Source organism: Oncorhynchus nerka, linkage group LG12 (genome assembly GCF_034236695.1).
Source record: "Oncorhynchus nerka isolate Pitt River linkage group LG12, Oner_Uvic_2.0, whole genome shotgun sequence".
NCBI classification, from domain to species: domain Eukaryota; kingdom Metazoa; phylum Chordata; class Actinopteri; order Salmoniformes; family Salmonidae; genus Oncorhynchus; species Oncorhynchus nerka.
Genome location: NC_088407.1, coordinates 79,136,019 through 79,155,618, shown reverse-complemented (window position 1 = coordinate 79,155,618; position 19,600 = coordinate 79,136,019). Strand labels below are relative to the sequence as shown.

At 41.8% G+C, this 19,600-nt stretch overlaps 1 protein-coding gene across 6 annotated transcripts in view; it reads right to left on the bottom strand.

Moving 5' to 3' along the window:
• The window catches only part of LOC115138739 (dystrobrevin beta-like), a 62,433-nt gene that overhangs the window by 19,905 nt on the left and 22,928 nt on the right, over positions 1-19,600 (bottom strand). For 5 of the 6 annotated variants that reach the window (XM_065025826.1, XM_065025825.1, XM_065025829.1 and 2 more), the window contains 5 exons: positions 17,704-17,778; positions 9,892-9,982; positions 9,215-9,300; positions 8,867-8,980; positions 738-834 (listed from right to left, as the gene is read on the bottom strand). In XM_065025826.1, the coding sequence (XP_064881898.1) occupies positions 738-834; positions 8,867-8,980; positions 9,215-9,300; positions 9,892-9,982; positions 17,704-17,778 (463 nt within the window). The remainder of the gene's footprint in view (positions 1-737; positions 835-8,866; positions 8,981-9,214; positions 9,301-9,891; positions 9,983-17,703; positions 17,779-19,600) is intronic. The other variant, XM_065025830.1, reaches the window with a different exon arrangement.

The following is a 19,600-nucleotide window of genomic DNA, read 5'->3' as shown; positions in this document are numbered from 1 at the left end:
ACAATCAATGGACCCTGAGGGAGAGCAACTGTCAACTACAATCAATGGACCCTGAGGGAGAGCAACTGTCAACTACAATCAATGGGCCCTGAGGGAGAGCAACTGTCAAATACAATCAATGGACCCTGAGGGAGAGCAACTGTCAACTACAATCAATGGACCCTGAGGGAGAGCAACTGTCAACTACAATCAATGGACCCTGAGGGAGAGCAACTGTCAACTACAATCAATGGGCCCTGAGGGAGAGCAACTGTCAACTACAATCAATGGGCCCTGAGGGAGAGCAACTGTCAACTACAATCAATGGACCCTGAGGGAGAGCAACTGTCAACTACAATCAATGGGCCCTGAGGGAGAGCAACTGTCAACTACAATCAATGGACCCTGAGGGAGAGCAACTGTCAACTACAATCAATGCAGTGTCCAACACGTTCTAAACAGTTGGAACAAATTCATGGTTGATGTTAACGAATACCAGATGGCATAAAATGCAATAATGACAGAGGTTGATAACTGCACTCTCTCTCAAAAGCATTTCCCTACACTCACATTAACATCTGCTAACCATGTGTATGTGACCAATAACATTTGATTTTATATACTATATATCAATTTGATATACTACTAACTATATAGTAAAAAATGACAGCATCAGTATATAAAAGTCTGAAGAACAAGAAACAGATAGTGTATCAGCTAGTGTTTATAATAATCTGGCTGTCAGAGTCCTCTCCTACCTTCAGTAACCTCATCAGACCCTCTAGCTGGACCATCAGTTCCCGTCTGCTCTCCTGTAGGGCTGACATGCGCCTCTCCAGCTCATCCTTCCTGTGCCTGTTGTCACACAATCACACACACACACACACACACACACACACACACACACACACACACACACACACACACACACACACACACACACAACAGCTGTTAGTCTCTATTGCCTCCTGAAAGGTGAAAGCCTGAAAGTCTGTCAGTCACTAGGCTCCCTAGGGTTGCCTTCCACATGAACAATGATCCGTCCTTGGCCTGAGAAGTCCCAACTGTCTACCGTTAGGTGGCGTCCCTGAGTGCAGACTGCAGACGCTGAGTGGTGATGATGGAAGACATTGTTCAGTCCCTTGTCCATGTCTTTCCTAATATCACACCACTACACAGACACAGTCTCTTCTCTGAGCCTGGTTACACTACCTCTGGGTGAGACAACCCTGTTCCTGGAGTGCCACAGGTCCTGCAGGATTTTCTTCCAACTAGGCACCACACCTGACCAACCGAGCTAATTGATCAGTTCAGTGATTGCCTAAATTCAACACACCTGGTCTTCCAGGTCAGTTAAACCACAAACATGAAGCGCCTGCAGCAGTCCAGGACCAGGGTTACCAACCATGGCACTACATAGTCTCTTCTCTGAGCCTGGTCACATTCCAGGGTAACACAAAGAGACAACACACCACTGTCAAGATCACTTTTAATGTGATGAGATGATTGAACAGGTCCATCGGGCACCGAAACAATGCAGAGCAGAGCTACAGGCTACAATACAGCGCTATAGGCTACAATGCAGAGCTATAGGCTACAATGCAGAGCTATAGGCTACAATGCAGAGCTATAGGCTACAATACAGAGCTATAGGCTACAATGCAGAGCTATAGGCTACAATACAGCGCTATAGGCTATAGGCTACAATGCAGAGCTATAGGCTACAATGCAGAGCTATAGGCTACAATGCAGAGCTATAGGCTACAATACAGAGCTATAGGCTACAATGCAGAGCTATAGGCTACAATGCAGAGCTATAGGCTACAATACAGAGCTATAGGCTACAATGCAGAGCTATAGGCTACAATGCAGAGCTATAGGCTACAATGCAGAGCTATAGGCTACAATGCAGAGCTATAGGCTACAATGCAGAGCTATAGGCTACAATGCAGAGCTATAGGCTACAATGCAGAGCTATAGGCTACAATGCAGAGCTATAGGCTACAATGCAGAGCTATAGGCTACAATACAGAGCTATAGGCTACAATACAGAGCTATAGGCTACAATACAGAGCTATAGGCTACAATGCAGAGCTATAGGCTACAATGCAGAGCTATAGGCTACAATGCAGAGCTATAGGCTACAATGCAGAGCTATAGGCTACAACAGAATAGGCAGAGCTATAGGCTACAATACAGCGCTATAGGCTATAGGCTACAATGCAGAGCTATAGGCTACAATGCAGAGCTATAGGCTACAATGCAGAGCTATAGGCTACAATACAGAGCTATAGGCTACAATGCAGAGCTATAGGCTACAACAATGCAGAGCTATAGGCTACAATGCAGAGCTATAGGCTACAATACAGAGCTATAGGCTACAATGCAGAGCTATAGGCTACAATACAGAGCTATAGGCTACAATGCAGAGCTATAGGCTACAATGCAGAGCTATAGGCTACAATGCAGAGCTATAGGCTACAATGCAGAGCTATAGGCTACAATACAGAGCTATAGGCTACAATGCAGAGCTATAGGCTACAATGCAGAGCTATAGGCTACAATGCAGAGCTATAGGCTACAATGCAGAGCTATAGGCTACAATACAGAGCTATAGGCTACAATGCAGAGCTATAGGCTACAATGCAGAGCTATAGGCTACAATACAGAGCTATAGGCTACAATACAGAGCTATAGGCTACAATACAGCGCTATAGGCTACAATGCAGAGCTATAGGCTACAATGCAGAGCTATAGGCTACAATGCAGAGCTATAGGCTACAATACAGAGCTATAGGCTACAATGCAGAGCTATAGGCTACAATACAGCGCTATAGGCTATAGGCTACAATGCAGAGCTATAGGCTACAATGCAGAGCTATAGGCTACAATACAGAGCTATAGGCTACAATGCAGAGCTATAGGCTACAATGCAGAGCTATAGGCTACAATGCAGAGCTATAGGCTACAATACAGAGCTATAGGCTACAATGCAGAGCTATAGGCTACAATACAGAGCTATAGGCTACAATGCAGAGCTATAGGCTACAATGCAGAGCTATAGGCTACAATGCAGAGCTATAGGCTACAATGCAGAGCTATAGGCTACAATACAGAGCTATAGGCTACAATGCAGAGCTATAGGCTACAATGCAGAGCTATAGGCTACAATACAGAGCTATAGGCTACAATACAGAGCTATAGGCTACAATACAGAGCTATAGGCTACAATGCAGAGCTATAGGCTATAATACAGAGCTATAGGCTACAATACAGAGCTATAGGCTACAATGCAGAGCAATAGGCTACAATACAGAGCAATAGGCTACAATACAGAGCAATAGGCTACAAAACAGAGCTATAGGCTACAATGCAGAGCTATAGGCTACAATACAGAGCTATAGGCTACAATACAGAGCTATAGGCTACAGGCTACAATACAGAGCAATAGGCTATAATGCAGAGCTATAGGCTACAATGCAGAGCTATAGGCTACAATACAGAGCTATAGGCTACAACGCAGAGCTATAGGCTACAATACAGAGCTGTAGGCTACAATGCAGAGCTGTAGGCTACAATGCAGAGCTGTAGGCTACAATGCAGACAGATATTATAGCCAGATTGTCAATCAATCAGTGAAAGTGCCTGTGGCTACCAAAAGGTTACATTGAGAGGAGTAACCTTTGGGAGTCTCAGCCCTGAATCCACTGGCTGTTAGTACTGTTAAAGGGCTGATGAAGGCATAGAGAGTTAACACTTTACATTAATGCATACTTTATAAATGATTAGTTCTGAGTTTATAAAGAGTATATAAACATGTGATGAGCATTTATAACACATTTGTTTTAGAGGCATAGATGGGTATAGATGGGTAAAAATGTAGAACTAAAGAACAGATACAGCCCTTGGTTCACTCCAGACTTGACTGCCCCTGACCAGCACAAAAACACCCTGTGGCGGACTGCCCTAGCGTCAAATAGTCCCTCTATGCAACTTTTCAGGGAAGTCAGGAACCAATACACAGTCAGTTAGGAAAGCAAAGGCTAGCTTTTTCAAACAGAAATTTGCATCCTGCAGCACTAATTCCAATATGTTTTGGGACACTGTAAAGTCCATGGAGAATAAGAGTACCTCCTCCCAGCTGCCCACTGCACTGAGACTAGGAAACACTGTCACCACTGATAAATCCACGATAATCGAGAACTTCAATAAGTATTTCTCTACGGCTGGCCATGCTTTCCACCTGACTACCCCAACCAACAGCTCTGCCCCCCCCCCCCCATATATCACTGGAGTGATATATAGCTATAGAGACACAGTAGCTATAGACACACAACTAGACACACAGTAGCTATAGAGACACAGTAGCTATAGACACACAGTAGCTATAGAGACACAGTAGCTATAGACACACAGCTAGACACACAGTAGCTATAGACACACAGTAGCTATAGAGACACAGTAGCTATAGACACACAGTAGCTATAGAGACACAGTAGCTATAGACACACAGTAGCTATAGAGACACAGTTGCTATAGAGACACAGTAGCTATAGACACACAGCTAGACACACAGTAGCTATAGACACACAGTAGCTATAGAGACACAGTAGCTATAGACACACAGTAGCTATAGACACACAGTAGCTATAGAGACACAGTAGCTATAGACACACAGTAGCTATAGAGACACAGTAGCTATAGACACACAGTAGCTATAGACACACAGTAGCTATAGAGACACAGTAGCTATAGACACACAGTAGCTATAGACACACAGTAGCTATAGACACACAGTAGCTAGACACACAGCTAGACACACAGTAGCTATAGACACACAGTAGCTATAGACACACAGCTAGACACACAGTAGCAATAGAGACACAGTAGCTATAGAGACACAGCTAGACACACAGTAGCTATAGACACACAGCTAGACACACAGTAGCTATAGACACACAGTAGCTATAGAGACACAGCTAGACACACAGTAGCTATAGACACACAGTAGCTATAGACACACAGCTAGACACACAGTAGCTATAGACACACAGTAGCTATAGACACACAGCTAGACACACAGTAGCTATAGACACACAGTAGCTATAGACACACAGTAGCTATAGACACACAGCTAGACACACAGTAGCTATAGACACACAGTAGCTATAGACACACAGCTAGACACACAGTAGCTATAGACACACAGTAGCTATAGAGACACAGCTAGACACACAGTAGCTATAGACACACAGTAGCTATAGACACACAGCTAGACACACAGTAGCTATAGACACACAGTAGCTATAGACACACAGCTAGACACACAGTAGCTATAGAGACACAGTAGCTATAGACACACAGTAGCTATAGACACACAGTAGCTATAGACACACAGTAGCTATAGACACACAGTAGCTATAGACACACAGTAGCTATAGAGACACAGTAGCTATAGACACACAGTAGCTATAGACACACAGTAGCTATAGACACACAGTAGCTATAGAGACACAGTAGCTATAGACACACAGTAGCTATAGAGACACAGTAGCTATAGACACACAGTAGCTATAGACACACAGTAGCTATAGAGACACAGTAGCTATAGACACACAGTAGCTATATACACACAGTAGCTATAGACACACAGTAGCTATAGACACACAGTAGCTATAGACACACAGTAGCTATAGCAGGAAGATTTACAGTGCATTCGGGAAGTATTCTGACCCCTTCACTTTTTCCACATTTTGTTACGTTACAGCCTTATTATAAAATGGATTAAATTACATATGTTTTCTCATCAATCTATACACAATACCCCATAATGACAAAGCAAAAACAGGTTTTTATAATTATTTGCAAATGTATTACAAATCAAAAACACAAATTCCTTATTTACATAAGTATTCAGACCCTTTGCTATGAGACTCGAAATTGAGCACAGGTGTATTCTGTTTCCATTGATCATCCTTGAGATGTTTCTACAACTTGATTGGAGTCCACCTGTGGTAAATTCAATTGATTGGACATGATTTGGGAAGGCACCCACCTGTCTATCCAAGGCCCCACAGTTGACAGTACATGTCAGAGCAAAAACCAAGCCATGATGTCAAAGAAATTGTCCATAGAACTCAGAGACAGGATTGTGTCGAGGCGCAGACCTGGGGAAGAGTACCAAAACATGTCTGCAGCATTGAAGGTCCCCAAGAACACAGTGGCCTCCATCATTCTTAAATGGAAGACGTTTGGAACCACCAAGGCTCTTCGTAGAGCTGGCCGCCCAGCAAAACTGAGCAATCAGGGGAGAAGGGCCTTGGTCAGGGAGATGACCAAGAACCCAATAGTCACTCTAACAGAGCTCCAGATTTCCTCTGTAAAGATGGGAGAATCTTCCAGAAGGACAACCATCTCTGCCACACTCCACCAATCATGCCTTTTTGGTAGAGTGGACAGATGGAAGCCACTCCTCAGAAAAAGGCACATGACATCCCTTTGAGTTTGCTAAAAGGCACCTAAAGGACTCTCAGCCCATTAGAAACAAGATTCTCTGGTCTGATGAAACCAAGATTGAACTCATTGGCCTGAATGCCAAGGGTCACATCTGGAGGAAACCTGGCACCATCCCTATGGTGAAGCATGATGGAGGCAGCATCATGCTGTGCGGATGTTTTTCCCAGCGGCAGGGACTGGGAGACTAGTCAGGATCGAGGGAAAGATGAACAGAGCAAAGTACAGAGAGATCCTTTGAAAACCTGCTCCTAAGCGCTCAGGACCTCAGACAGGGCGACGGTTCACCTTCCAACAGGAGAACAACCTTAAGCACACAGACAAGACAACGCAAGAGTGGCTTCTGGGAAAAGTCTCTGAATATCCTTGAGTGGCCCAGCCAGAGCCCGGACTTGAACCCGTTCGAACATCTCTGGAGAGACCTGAAAATAGCTGTGCATTGACGCTCCACATCCACACCTGACAGAGCTTGAGAGGATCTGCAGAGAAGAATGGGAGAAACTGCCCAAACACAGGTGTTCCAAGCTTGTAGCGTCATACCCAAGAAGACTCTAGGCTGTAATCGCTGCCAAAGGTGCATCAACAAAGTATTGAGTAAAGGGTCTGAAAACTTATGTAAAGGTGATATTTCAGTTTCTTATTTTAATAAATTTCCTGAATACTTTCCGAATGCACTGTAGGTGGGTAATGATCTCTCCTATTAGATATAGGTGGGTAATGATTTTTCCTATTAGATATAGGTGGGTAATGATCTCTCCTATTAAATATAGGTGGGTAATGATCTCTCCTATTAGATGAAAGTGGGAAATGATCTCTCCCTTTAGATATAGGTAGGAAATGATCTCTCCTTTTAGATATAAGTGGGTAATGATCTCTCCTATTAAATAAAGATGGGTAATGATCTCTCCCTTTAGATATAGGTGGGTAATGAGCTCTCCTATTAAATATAGGTGGGTAATGATCTCTCCCTTTAGATATAGGTGGGTAATGATCTCTCCTATTAAATAAAGATGGGTAATGATCTCTCCCTTTAGATATGTGGGTAATGATCTCTCCTATTAAATAAAGATGGGTAATGATCTCTCCCTTTAGATATAGGTGGGTAATGAGCTCTCCTATTAAATATAGGTGGGTAATGATCTCTCCAATAAGATATACTGTAGGTGGGTAATGATCTCTCCCTTTAGATATAGGTAGGAAATTATCTATCCTTTTAGATATAAGTGGGTAATGATCTCTCCTATTAAATAAAGATGGGTAATGATCTCTCCTTTTAGATATAAATGGGTAATGATCTCTCCTATTAGATGAAGGTGGGAAATTATCTCTCCCTTTAGATATAGGTGGGTAATGAGCTCTCCTATTAGATGCAGGTGGGTAATGATCTCTCCTATAAGATATACTGTAGGTGGGTAGGTAATGATCTCTCACTTTAGATATAGGTAGGAAATTATCTCTCCTTTTAGATATGTGGGTAATGATCTCTCCTATTAAATAAAGATGGGTAATGATCTCTCCTTTTAGATATAAATGGGTAATGATCTCTCCTATTAGATGAAGGTGGGTAATGATCTCTCCATTTAGATTTAGGTGGGTAATGATCTCTCCTATTAGATTTAGGCGGGTAATGATCTCTCAATTTAGATATGTTGGTAATGATCTTTCCTATTAGATGAAGGTGGGTAATGATCTCTCCTATTAGATTTAGGTGGGTAATGATCTTTCCTATTAGATTTAGGCGGGTAATGATCTCTCAATTTAGATATGTGGGTAATGATCTCTCCTATTAGATATACTGTATGTGGGTAATGATCTCTCCCTTTAGATATACTGTATGTGGGTAATGATCTCTCCTATTAGATATACTGTATGTGGGTAATGATCTCTCCTATAAGATACAGTGTATGTGGGTAATGATCTCTCCTATAAGATACAGTGTAGGTGGGTAATGATCTCTCCTATTAGATTTAGGAGGGTAAGTAACTCTCCTATTAGATTTAGGTGGGTAATGATCTCTCCTATTAGATTTAGGTGGGTAATGATCTCTCCCATTAGATAAAGGTGGGCAATGATATCTCCCTTTAGATATAGGTAGTTAACGATTTCTCCTATCAGATGTATGTGGGTAATGATCTCTCCTATAAGATATACTGTAGGTGGGTAATGATCTCTCCTATTAGATTTAGGTGGGTAGTGATCTCTCCTATTAGATTTAGGTGGGTAGTGATCCCTTCTATTATATTTAGGTGGGTAATGATCTCTCCTATAAGATACAGTGTAGGTGGGTAATGATCTCTCCTATTATATTTAGGTGGGTAATGATCTCTCCTATAAGATACAGTGTAGGTGGGTAATATAGCTGGATATGTGGTACCTAAGGAGCCTGAGTTCAGCCAGCAGTGTGGGGTTTTGCTGGGCCTTCTCTGGGGTGGGCTGGGAGGCCTGCTCATGTTCCAGACGTAACCTCTGGATCTCCTGGAGGATCTCTCTGAGGGACCAGAAGACACAACAAACTGGGGATTTCAAATCTGCCCGAAAATGACTTTCTGAAAGCAGATCCCTGTCACCAACATAAACTGAACTCTATTTACTTATAATTCACAAAATTCTTAAATTATGAGCATACAATAAATCTGATTAACTAATAGAGAAAATATTTAGTACAGTTTAAAAAAAAATGCTTAATGTTTCTTCATAAAATGACAGTCAAATACATTCCCACCTGTTTTTGTTTTCTAGTTCTGCTATTAGCTGCCTCTGTTGTTTGTTGGTATCGAAGTTGAAACTCAGATCGGTTGGAGGACATTGCTAAAAGACAAAATTACACATTAAAAACAGAGTTAACAAAACTGAGCGGATAAAAGAGAAACACATCAAACATGATCTACTGCCCAGAAGTAAAAGTCCTGTGTGCTGTGCTTTAGACTTTAGAGTGACTATTCTAACATCTGGGGCCATGTCAGCCAACCTGCACTTTTATTTAATCTTTCACATTGATAAACTACACTGTGGGTAATGATTATGTTAGTGTCTGGTGACAGTACACTGTGGGTAATGATTATGTTAGTGTCTGGTGACAGTACACTGTGGGTAATGATTATGTTAGTGTCTGGTGACAGTACACTGTGGGTAATGATTATGTTAGTGTCTGGTGACAGTACACTGTGGGTAATGATTATGTTAGTGTCTGGTGACAGTACACTGTGGGTAATGATTATGTTAGTGTCTGGTGACAGCCTTAACATAATCTGCTTTGGTTCTGGGTGCAGAGAGGATTGTTCTGTTCATTGACATTCTGCAGTTACATAATAAGAAGTGGATAAATAAAGGCTGACAGAATACCACCCTGGGGCAGCCTATACACATGCACACGTGCACGCACACACACTCACTACTCACTGTGGAGTTGCCTGCCTCTGCTGCAAGGCGCGCTGCATAGCGAGCAATGAGACGATGCTCCTCTTCTAGCCTGCTGGGACTCTCTAAGACACTGGAGAGAGAGAGAGCTTCTGTGAGTGTAATGTTTACTGTTAATTTTTGTTTATTTCACTTTTGCTTATGTTAACATACAGTGGGGCAAAAAAAGTATTTAGTCAGCCACCAATTGTGCAAGTTCTCCCACTTAAAAAGATGAGAGAGGCCTGTAATTTTCATCATAGGTACACTTCAACTATGACAGACAAAATGAGAAGAAAAAAAACAGAAAATCACATTGTAGGATTTTTAATGAATTTATTTGCAAATTATGGTGGAAAATAAGTATTTGGTCACCTACAAACAAGCAAGATTTCTGGCTCTCACAGACCTGTAAGTTCTTCTTTAAGAGGCTCCTCTGTCCTCCACTCGTTACCTGTATTAATGGCACCTGTTTGAACTTGTTATCAGTGTAAAAGACACCTGTCCACAACCTCAAACAGTCACACTCCAAACTCCACTATGGCCAAGACCAAAGAGCTGTCAAAGGACACCAGAAACAAAATTGTAGACCTGCACCAGGTTGGGAAGACTGAATCTGCAATAGGTAAGCAGCTTGGTTTGAAGAAATCAACTGTGGGAGCAATTATTAGGAAATGGAAGACATACAAGACCACTGATAATCTCCCTCGATCTGGGGCTCCTCGCAAGATCTCACCCCGTGGAGTCAAAATTATCACAAGAACGGTGAGCAAAAATCCCAGAACCACACGGGGGGACCTAGTGAATGACCTGCAGAGAGCTGGGACCAAAGTAACACAGCCTACCATCAGTAACACACTACGCCGCCAGGGACTCAAATCCTTCAGTGCCAGACATGTCCCCCTGCTTAAGCCAGTACATGTCCAGGCCCGTCTGAAGAGAGCATTTGGATGATCCAGAAGAAGATTGGGAGAAGGTCATATGGTCAGATTAAACCAAAATATAACTTTTTGGTAAAAACTCAACTCGTCGTGTTTGAAGGACAAAGAATGCTGAGTTACATCCAAAGAACACAATACCTACTGTGAAGCATGGGGTGGAAACATTATGCTTTGGGGCTGTTTTTCTGCAAAGGGACCAGGACGACTGATCCGTGTCAAGTAAAGAATGAATGGGGCCATGTATCGTGAGATTTTGAGTGAAAACCTCCTTCCATCAGCAAGGGCATTTTTCAGCATGACAATGATCCCAAACACACCGCCCGGGCAACGAAGGAGTGGCTTCGTAAGAAGCATTTCAAGGTCCTGGAGTGGCCTAGCCAGTCTCCAGATCTCAACCCCATAGAAAATCTTTGGAGGGAGTTGAAAGTCTGTGTTGCCCAGCAACAGCCCCAAAACATCACTGCTCTAGAGGAGATCTGCATGGAGGAATGGGCCAAAATACCAGCAACAGTAGTGTGTGAAAACCTTGTGAAGACTTACAGAAAACGTTTGACTTCTGTCATTGCCAACAAAGGGTATATAACAAAGTATTGAGATAAACTTTTGTTATTGACCAAATACTTATTTTCCACCATAATTTGCAAATTAATTAATAAAAAATCCTACAATGTGACTTTCTGGATTATTTTTTCTCATTTTGTCTGTTATAGTTGAAGTGTACCTATGATGAAAATTACAGGCCTCTCTCATCTTTTTAATTGGGAGAACTTGCACAATTGGTGGCTGACTAAATACTTTTTTGCCCCACTGTATGTAGATATTCCATAAAAAACATGCTGTTTCCAGCTACAATAGTCATTTACAACATTAACAATGTCTACACTGTATTCCTGATCAACTTGATGTTATTTTAATGGACAAAAAAAAGTGCTTTTCTTTAAAAAAACAAGGACATTTCTAAGTGACCCTAAACTTTTGAACGGTAGTGTATATATACTACGTACGGTTGAAGTCAGAAGTTTACATACACTTATGTTGGAGTCATTAAACCTTGTTTTTCAACCACCCCACAAATTTCTTGTTAACAAACTATTGTTCTGGCAAGTCGGTTAGGACATCTACTTTTTCCAACAATTATTTACAGACAGATTATTTCACTGTATCACAATTCCAGTGGGTCAGAGGTTTACATACACTAAGTTGACTGCCTTTAACCAGCTTGGAAAAATCCAGAAAATGATGTCATGGCTTTAGAAGCTTCCGATAGGCTAATTGACATTATTTGAGTCAATTGGAGGTGTACCTGTGGATGTAGACAGGCAAGGATATTGCTGCCAGTAAGATTGCACCTAAATCAACCATTTATCGGATCATCAAGAACTTCAAGGAGAGCGGTTCAATTGTTGTGAAGAAGGCTTCAGGGCGCCCAAGAAAGTCCAGCAAGCGCCAGGACCGTCTCCTAAAGTTGATTCAGCTGCGGGATCGAGGCACCACCAGTACAGAGCTTGCTCAGGAATGGCAGCAGGCAGGTGTGAGTGCATCTGCACGCACAGTGAGGCGAAGACTTTTGGAGGATGGCCTGGTGTCAAGAAGGGCAGCAAGGAAGCCACTTCTCTCCAGGAAAAACATCAGGGACAGACTGATATTCTGCAAAAGGTACAGGGATTGGACTGCTGAGGACTGGGGTAAAGTCATTTTCTCTGATGAATCCCCTTTCCGATTGTTTGGGGCATCCGCAAAAAAGCTTGTCCGGAGAAGACAAGGTGAGTGCTACCATCAGTTCTGTGTCATGTCAACAGTAAAGCATCCTGAGACCATTCATGTGTGGGGTTGCTTCTCAGCCAAGGGAGTGGGCTCACTTACAATTTCGCCTAAGAACACTGCCATGAATAAAGAATGGTACCAACACATCCTCCGAGAGCAACTTCTCGCAACCATCCAGGAACAGTTTGGTGATGAACAATGCCTTTTCCAGCATGATGGAGCACCTTGCCATAAGGCAAAAGTGATAACTAAGTGGCTCAGGGAACAAAACATAGATATTTTGGGTCCATGGCCTGGAAACTCCCCAGACCTTAATCCCATTGAGAACTTGTGGTCAATCCTCAAGAGGCGGGTGGACAAACAAAATCCCACAAATTTTGACAAACTCCAAGCATTGATTATGCAAGAATGGGCTGCCATCAGTCAGGATGTGACCCAGAAGTTAATTGACAGCATGCCAGGGTGGATTTCAGAGGTCTTGAAAAAGAAGGGTCAACACTGCAAATATTGACTCTTTGCATCAACTTCATGTAATTGTTAATAAAAGCCTTTGACACTTATGAAATGCTTGTAATTATACTTCAGTATTCCATAGTAACATCTGACAACAAAAAAAGGCCCCGCAGCCTTTTGGTAGGCCGTTAAGAGCAAATAAGAATTTGTTCTTAACATACTTAGTTAGCCTAGTTAAATAAAGGTTCAATAAAATAAATAAACAATACAGCAACAGGACACAATTTTCAGATTCCACTTCTCTGCTCATTCCAAACCATTTACCCGGAAAAGTCAACTATGTGTGTGACTTTGGTTTTCATGCAGATTGGGTCTGAACAGACGTCTGTGCTTCTTGCGTTCAAATTGTAATTATGTTCTGCCCCCCCCCCATTTAAAAAAAATCTAGTTGATGATCCCTGCTTTAGATTCAGTTTCTGAGAGGTCAGTCCAGGGGTGTAAATCATTAGTCCAAACAGTTAAACAATAGTTTCTATTGGACAAATTCAGGTAGGTCCCTCCCCGTTTCGTTCTGTTTGTTTCCTAGTAAATACACATCTGTTGAGACCCAACTATGACTTAAATTGCAAGCCCTTCAGTTTGTGCCCTCCCCCCAGTACGTTCCAGTGTGTCATGGAGTGCATGTTTAGAGTCTGTCACTACCAATCTGTCCCTTTGGCTTTACATCAATGGAGAGTTTGTGTCGGTGAAACCAGCCCTAGGAGTCAGTATTAAGTCTGAGAGGTCAGTCCTGTTAGAAACCAACTATGGTTTTATATGCAGCTTTTGAACTCTAGATTGAGTTCTGAGTGGTCAATTGAAAGTTATACATTAACGAACATCTGAGGGTTTTCTAGAACAGAGCAGATTAAAGAGCTGGCCTGTTAGTTGTTCCTCTAAGGGTCATTCTTCTACAGACCAGTCTTGCTGCCTCTGCTTCGTCAGACAGAGAGGCACCACTCTAGCTGCTACCTGCAGACAATGGCCTGGTCCTATGCATGTTTGTGCTGTCGTGTCTTGGTAACCTCCATGTTCACAGACAACCTTGTCTGCTAGCTTGGCCCCAGATCAGTTTGTGCTGTCTTGTCTTAGTAACCTCTGTGGTTGTTGTCATGTTAAATAATAGCCACTTCCTAGATCTGTTTGTGTTGTCATGCCAATTCTTATCGTCTTTGTCATGGCCTGGTCCCAAATCCACTGTGCTGTCCTGCCAACTCCTATAGTCATTGTCATACCAAACTGGCATGACAATAACTATAGCAGTTGGCAAGACAGAACATCGAGATCTAGGAGAAAGTTTGCAACCAAGGAATGAATCTGCTGTGTAGAGCCTCTCACAAGACCGAAATAAAATACACATTTCTTATTCACATTGGACAATAAAGTAGTTTGTTGTTGTTAGGTGCTACTACAAAATATTACATGACTGCTCATACACACAATCTGTTTATCAACACAATCACATCTCTATCTCTCTCACTCTCCCATCCTGTCTCTCATACAGATAGATGCCTGTTATTATAATGTAGCCAATGTAACATTCACTGAAGACATTTTAGTCAATTAGCAGACCCTCTTATCCAGAGTAATTTACAATTAGTTCATTCATCTTAAAATAGCTAAGTGGGCCAACCACATATCAGCAGATTCAATACCAGTTGTAACAGTTCAAGTGGTAGTATTAGTCTTCTCAACTTGGGGCATGATGACAACAGTATTGACTCCTCCCTCCTAGCACGTTGAGTCTGAGTTCCTATCTGGTGGCGTTTCGGTCAATACTCCGTTAACTCCAAAATAAAACTAATCGAGATGTCCAAAAGCAAATCATCTTTTTTGATTTCTCTGGCACTGTGGTTGTGATTGAGTATTAGGTCATAAATTGTGAGGTGGTCCTTGGAAGACAAGTGCTGAGGGATCTCTCTGTCAGAGAGCTGGTAGGAGGAGGGAGAAGTTGCTTTGTCAGCAGACACAGAGAATCGCTTCAGGGCCAAGACGGATTCTGTAAAAGTTGGGCCTATAATCACACACATTTTTGATGGACTTAAAAAATGTCAAATCTCTAAACTCTAAAAGACAAAATAGCATCATCAACTAAAATCAGGAATTATATATATATAAAAATATAACACTGTATAACTTGGGACATAAAACAATGAAGATACTGTAGGCACTGTTTTTAAATGTGAGAGCTCTAGTGAAAAGAGTTCCTATGTTTTTACAACATACAGTATATGGCAAATAAACTTGAAGCTTGAATTCTTTTGGTGCATGACACTCAGCTAAGAGCCAGTGAGTTAAAGCAAAGGCCCATTTCTCAGCTGTAGTGACATCTCCGACGTCCTTCAGTGGAAGACAAGCAGAACACAGTAATAATGACATGGATTCATATTTACAAAGGAAAAGTGACAGTATGTCAGCGCACACAATCAGACGCTAGGAGGATCTGGGAGGGGACAGGCTGGATTGCTGCTTCGCAAACACACACAAATATACATGAACGCGCATGCGCACACACACTTCCTTAGTTTGCTTCTGATCTGATAATGCGAGAGAAAACACTACCTTATCTCCTGGGATCACTGCTTTTTTCAGCATATACTCCATGCCCTCTCACACACACCTCCTGTTGACCTTCTTCATCTAAATGCACACAGCATCATGTAACTTCTATAGCGACTGCCTGGGGTGACGATAGAACAACAAGTCAGCTTCCTTTAGACTGCCTGCTGATACTAATCTAAATACTGCCTGCTGATACTAATCTAAATACTGTCTGCTGATACTAATCTAAATACTGTCTGCTGATACTAATCTAAATACTGTCTGCTGATACTAATCTAAATACTGTCTGCTGATACTAATCTAAATACTGCCTGCTGATACTAATCTAAATACTGTCTGCTGATACTAATCTAAATACTGTCTGCTGATACTAATCTAAATACTGTCTGCTGATACTAATCTAAATACTGTCTGCTGATACTAATCTAAATACTGCCTGCTGATACTAATCTAAATACTGTCTGCTGATACTAATCTAAATACTGTCTGCTGATACTAATCTAAATACTGTCTGCTGATACTAATCTAAATACTGTCTGCTGATACTAATCTAAATACTGTCTGCTGATACTAATCTAAATACTGAGTGAGTGAGTGAGTGAGTGAGTGAGTGAGTGAGTGAGTGAGTGAGTGAGTGAGTGAGAGAGAGAGAGTGAGAGTGAGAGTCAAGGAGTCAATGTCAAGGAGTCTGAACATTTTCGGAATGCGCTGTATGTACATATCTACCAAGGAGTCTGAACTATGTACAGAGCATGCAGTACGTGCTGAAAAAAGCAGTGATCCCAGGAGATACGGTAGTGTTTTCTCTCGCATTATCAGATCAGAAGCAAACTAAGGAAGTGTGTGTGTGTGTGTGTGTGTGTGTGTGTGTATGTCCTCCTGGAGGAGAATGTGTTCTGAATCTTGCCTCTCAAATTGCCCCGGAGCTGCTGCCAATGCCTGCCTACATCGCGGTACTACATGGGGTACTACACGCGCCGGTACTGGGTACTAGGGTACTACACACGGTACTATTCTACTTCTAATGACAAAGCCATTGAACACTTGCATACATGTTACTTCAATCAACTGTTGTCAAGGACTTCATTAGGGCTGCTATATCAGTAAACAAATAATAATGACTTGTCTCAGGACTCAAGTGGAAGACATCTTTAAAGACACAGGGGAAGACATCTTTAAAGACACAGGGGAAGACATCTTTGGAGACACAGGGGAAGACATCTTTAAAGACACAGGGGAAGACATCTTTAAAGACACAGGGGAAGACATCTTTAAAGACACAGGGGAAGACATCTTTAAAGACACAGGGGAAGACATCTTTAAAGACACAGGGGAAGACATCTTTAAAGACACAGGGAAGACACAGGAAGACATCTTTAAAGACACAGGGAAGACATCTTTAAAGACACAGGGGAAGACATCTTTAAAGACACAGGGGAAGACATCTTTGGAGACACAGGGGAAGACATCTTTAAAGACACAGGGGAAGACATCTTTAAAGACACAGGGGAAGACATCTTTAAAGACACAGGGGAAGACATCTTTAAAGACACAGGGGAAGACATCTTTGGAGACACAGGGGAAGACATCTTTAAAGACACAGGGGAAGACATCTTTGGAGACACAGGGGAAGACATCTTTAAAGACACAGGGGAAACATCTTTAAAGACACAGGGGAAGACATCTTTAAAGACACAGGGAAGACATCTTTAAAGACACAGGGAAGACATCTTTGGAGACACAGGGGAAGACATCTTTAAAGACACAGGGGAAGACATCTTTGGAGACACAGGGGAAGACATCTTTAAAGACACAGGGGAAGACATCTTTGGAGACACAGGGGAAGACATCTTTAAAGACACAGGGGAAGACATCTTTGGAGACACAGGGGAAGACATCTTTGGAGACACAGGGGAAGACATCTTTAAAGACACAGGAGCAGGACATAAGAGGCTAGTAGCAGTTGGTGTTCTGCGAGGAACTCAGAGGAAATACAGTAAGTTAGAAATTATAGCTGGCTATAGGGGCATATCAAAGCCAATACTGAGGCACTTACCTTTGAGTAGGAGTAGGTACACCAGAGGACATGAACATTGTGTTGTTCATGTTGTTGGCTACTGGCTTCGGCTGACTGCAGTAAAACACAAGATTACACCACTTTATTTTTACACTGTGAACACAGACTTATACACCGAATATGGGGTTAGATTCTGAATATACCACCATGACTGTAAGCATTATCATACAAAACTACTGTGCTGTATGTAGTAACAAAATATTACACCACTTTATTGCTACACTGTATGCGAAATCGTAATACATTTAAAAAATATATATAATCTTTTTTACCCCTTTTTCTCCCCAATTTCGAGGTATTCAATTGGTAGTTACAGGCTCTCTCTGTTGTCCCATCGCTGTGACTCCCGTACGGACTCGGGAGAGGCGAAGGTCGAGAGCCGTGCGTCCTCCGAAACACAACACAACCAATCGGCACTGCTTCTTGACACAATGCCCACTTAACCCGGAAGCCAGCCGCACAAATGTGTCGGAGGAAACCTCCGGCCAAATCCTCCCTATCCCGGACGACGATAAACCAATTGTGCGCCGCCCCATGGGTCTCCCAGTCGCGGCCGGGAGACCCGGCACATACAATACCTGTTCTGTCCATCACAGTTCTGTTAAAGGTCCCCAAAGCACACACATCCCTGGGTCGCTCCTCTTCTCAGTTCGCTACAGCTAGAGACTGGAACGAACTGCAACACACACTCAAACTGGCATGGCGGTGTAAAGTACTTAAGTAAAAATACTTTAAAGTACTACTTAAGTAGGTTTTTTTGGGTATCTATACTGTACTATTTATATTTTGAACAACTTTTACTCCACTACATTCCTAAAGAAAATAATTTACTTTTTACTCCTTACATTTTCCCTGACACCCAAAAGTACTCGTTACATTTTGAATGCTTAGTAGGACAGGAAAATTGTCTAATTCACATACTTATCAAGACAACATCCACGGTCATCCCTACTGCCTCTGATCTGGCAGACTCACTAAACACAAATGCTATGTTTGTTGAACTGTGCCCCTGGCTATCCGTACACAAAAAAAAAAAGAAAATCATGTTGTTTGGTTTTCTTAATATAATACATTTTAAATGATTTATACTTTTACTTTTGATACTTAAGTACTCAAGTAGTATTTTACTTGGTAACTTTCACTTTTATTGTGTCATTTTCTTTTAAGGAATCTTTACTTTTACTCAAGTATGAAAATTGGGTACTTTTTCCACCATTGCAAACTGGACAGTTTTATCTACATCTCTTTATTCAAAGATTCAATCATGGGCTGCGGTTCAAACTCATAAAAGACACACTCTGGTTTTTGGTAGGCCGTCATTGTAAATAAGAATTTGTTCTTATTAACTGACTTACCTAGTTAAATAAAGGTTATATATATATTTTTTTTTTAAGTATCCCACCCCTACCTTGTCACAACACAACTGAGTACTGATATCATAATAGTATTAGCATACTGTTCATTTCTCCTAAAATGTTTTCAAAGAATGTTCAACCTTTATAGTACTGCATCATATTTTCATCAGTATTTCTCTTAATAAGCAACTGAATTCATGATTCACTCACAGTACTACTAATGAGTGATGGGGAACACAGGTGGTCAGCAGAGTATTAACATGGAGATCCAATATTAGATCCCCCAGAGTCCAGCTGATACTTTCAAGGCACACTTAAGCAATAATGCTTGAGGGGGAGTGGTATATGTCCCGGGCTAAGGGCTGTTCTTAGGCGCAACGCAACGTGCTTGGATACAGCCCGTAGCCATGATATATTGGCCATATACCACAACCCCCGAGTTGCTATTATAAACTGGTTACCAACAAAATTAGAGCAGTGAAAATTGATATTTTGTCATACCAGTGGTATACAGTCTGATA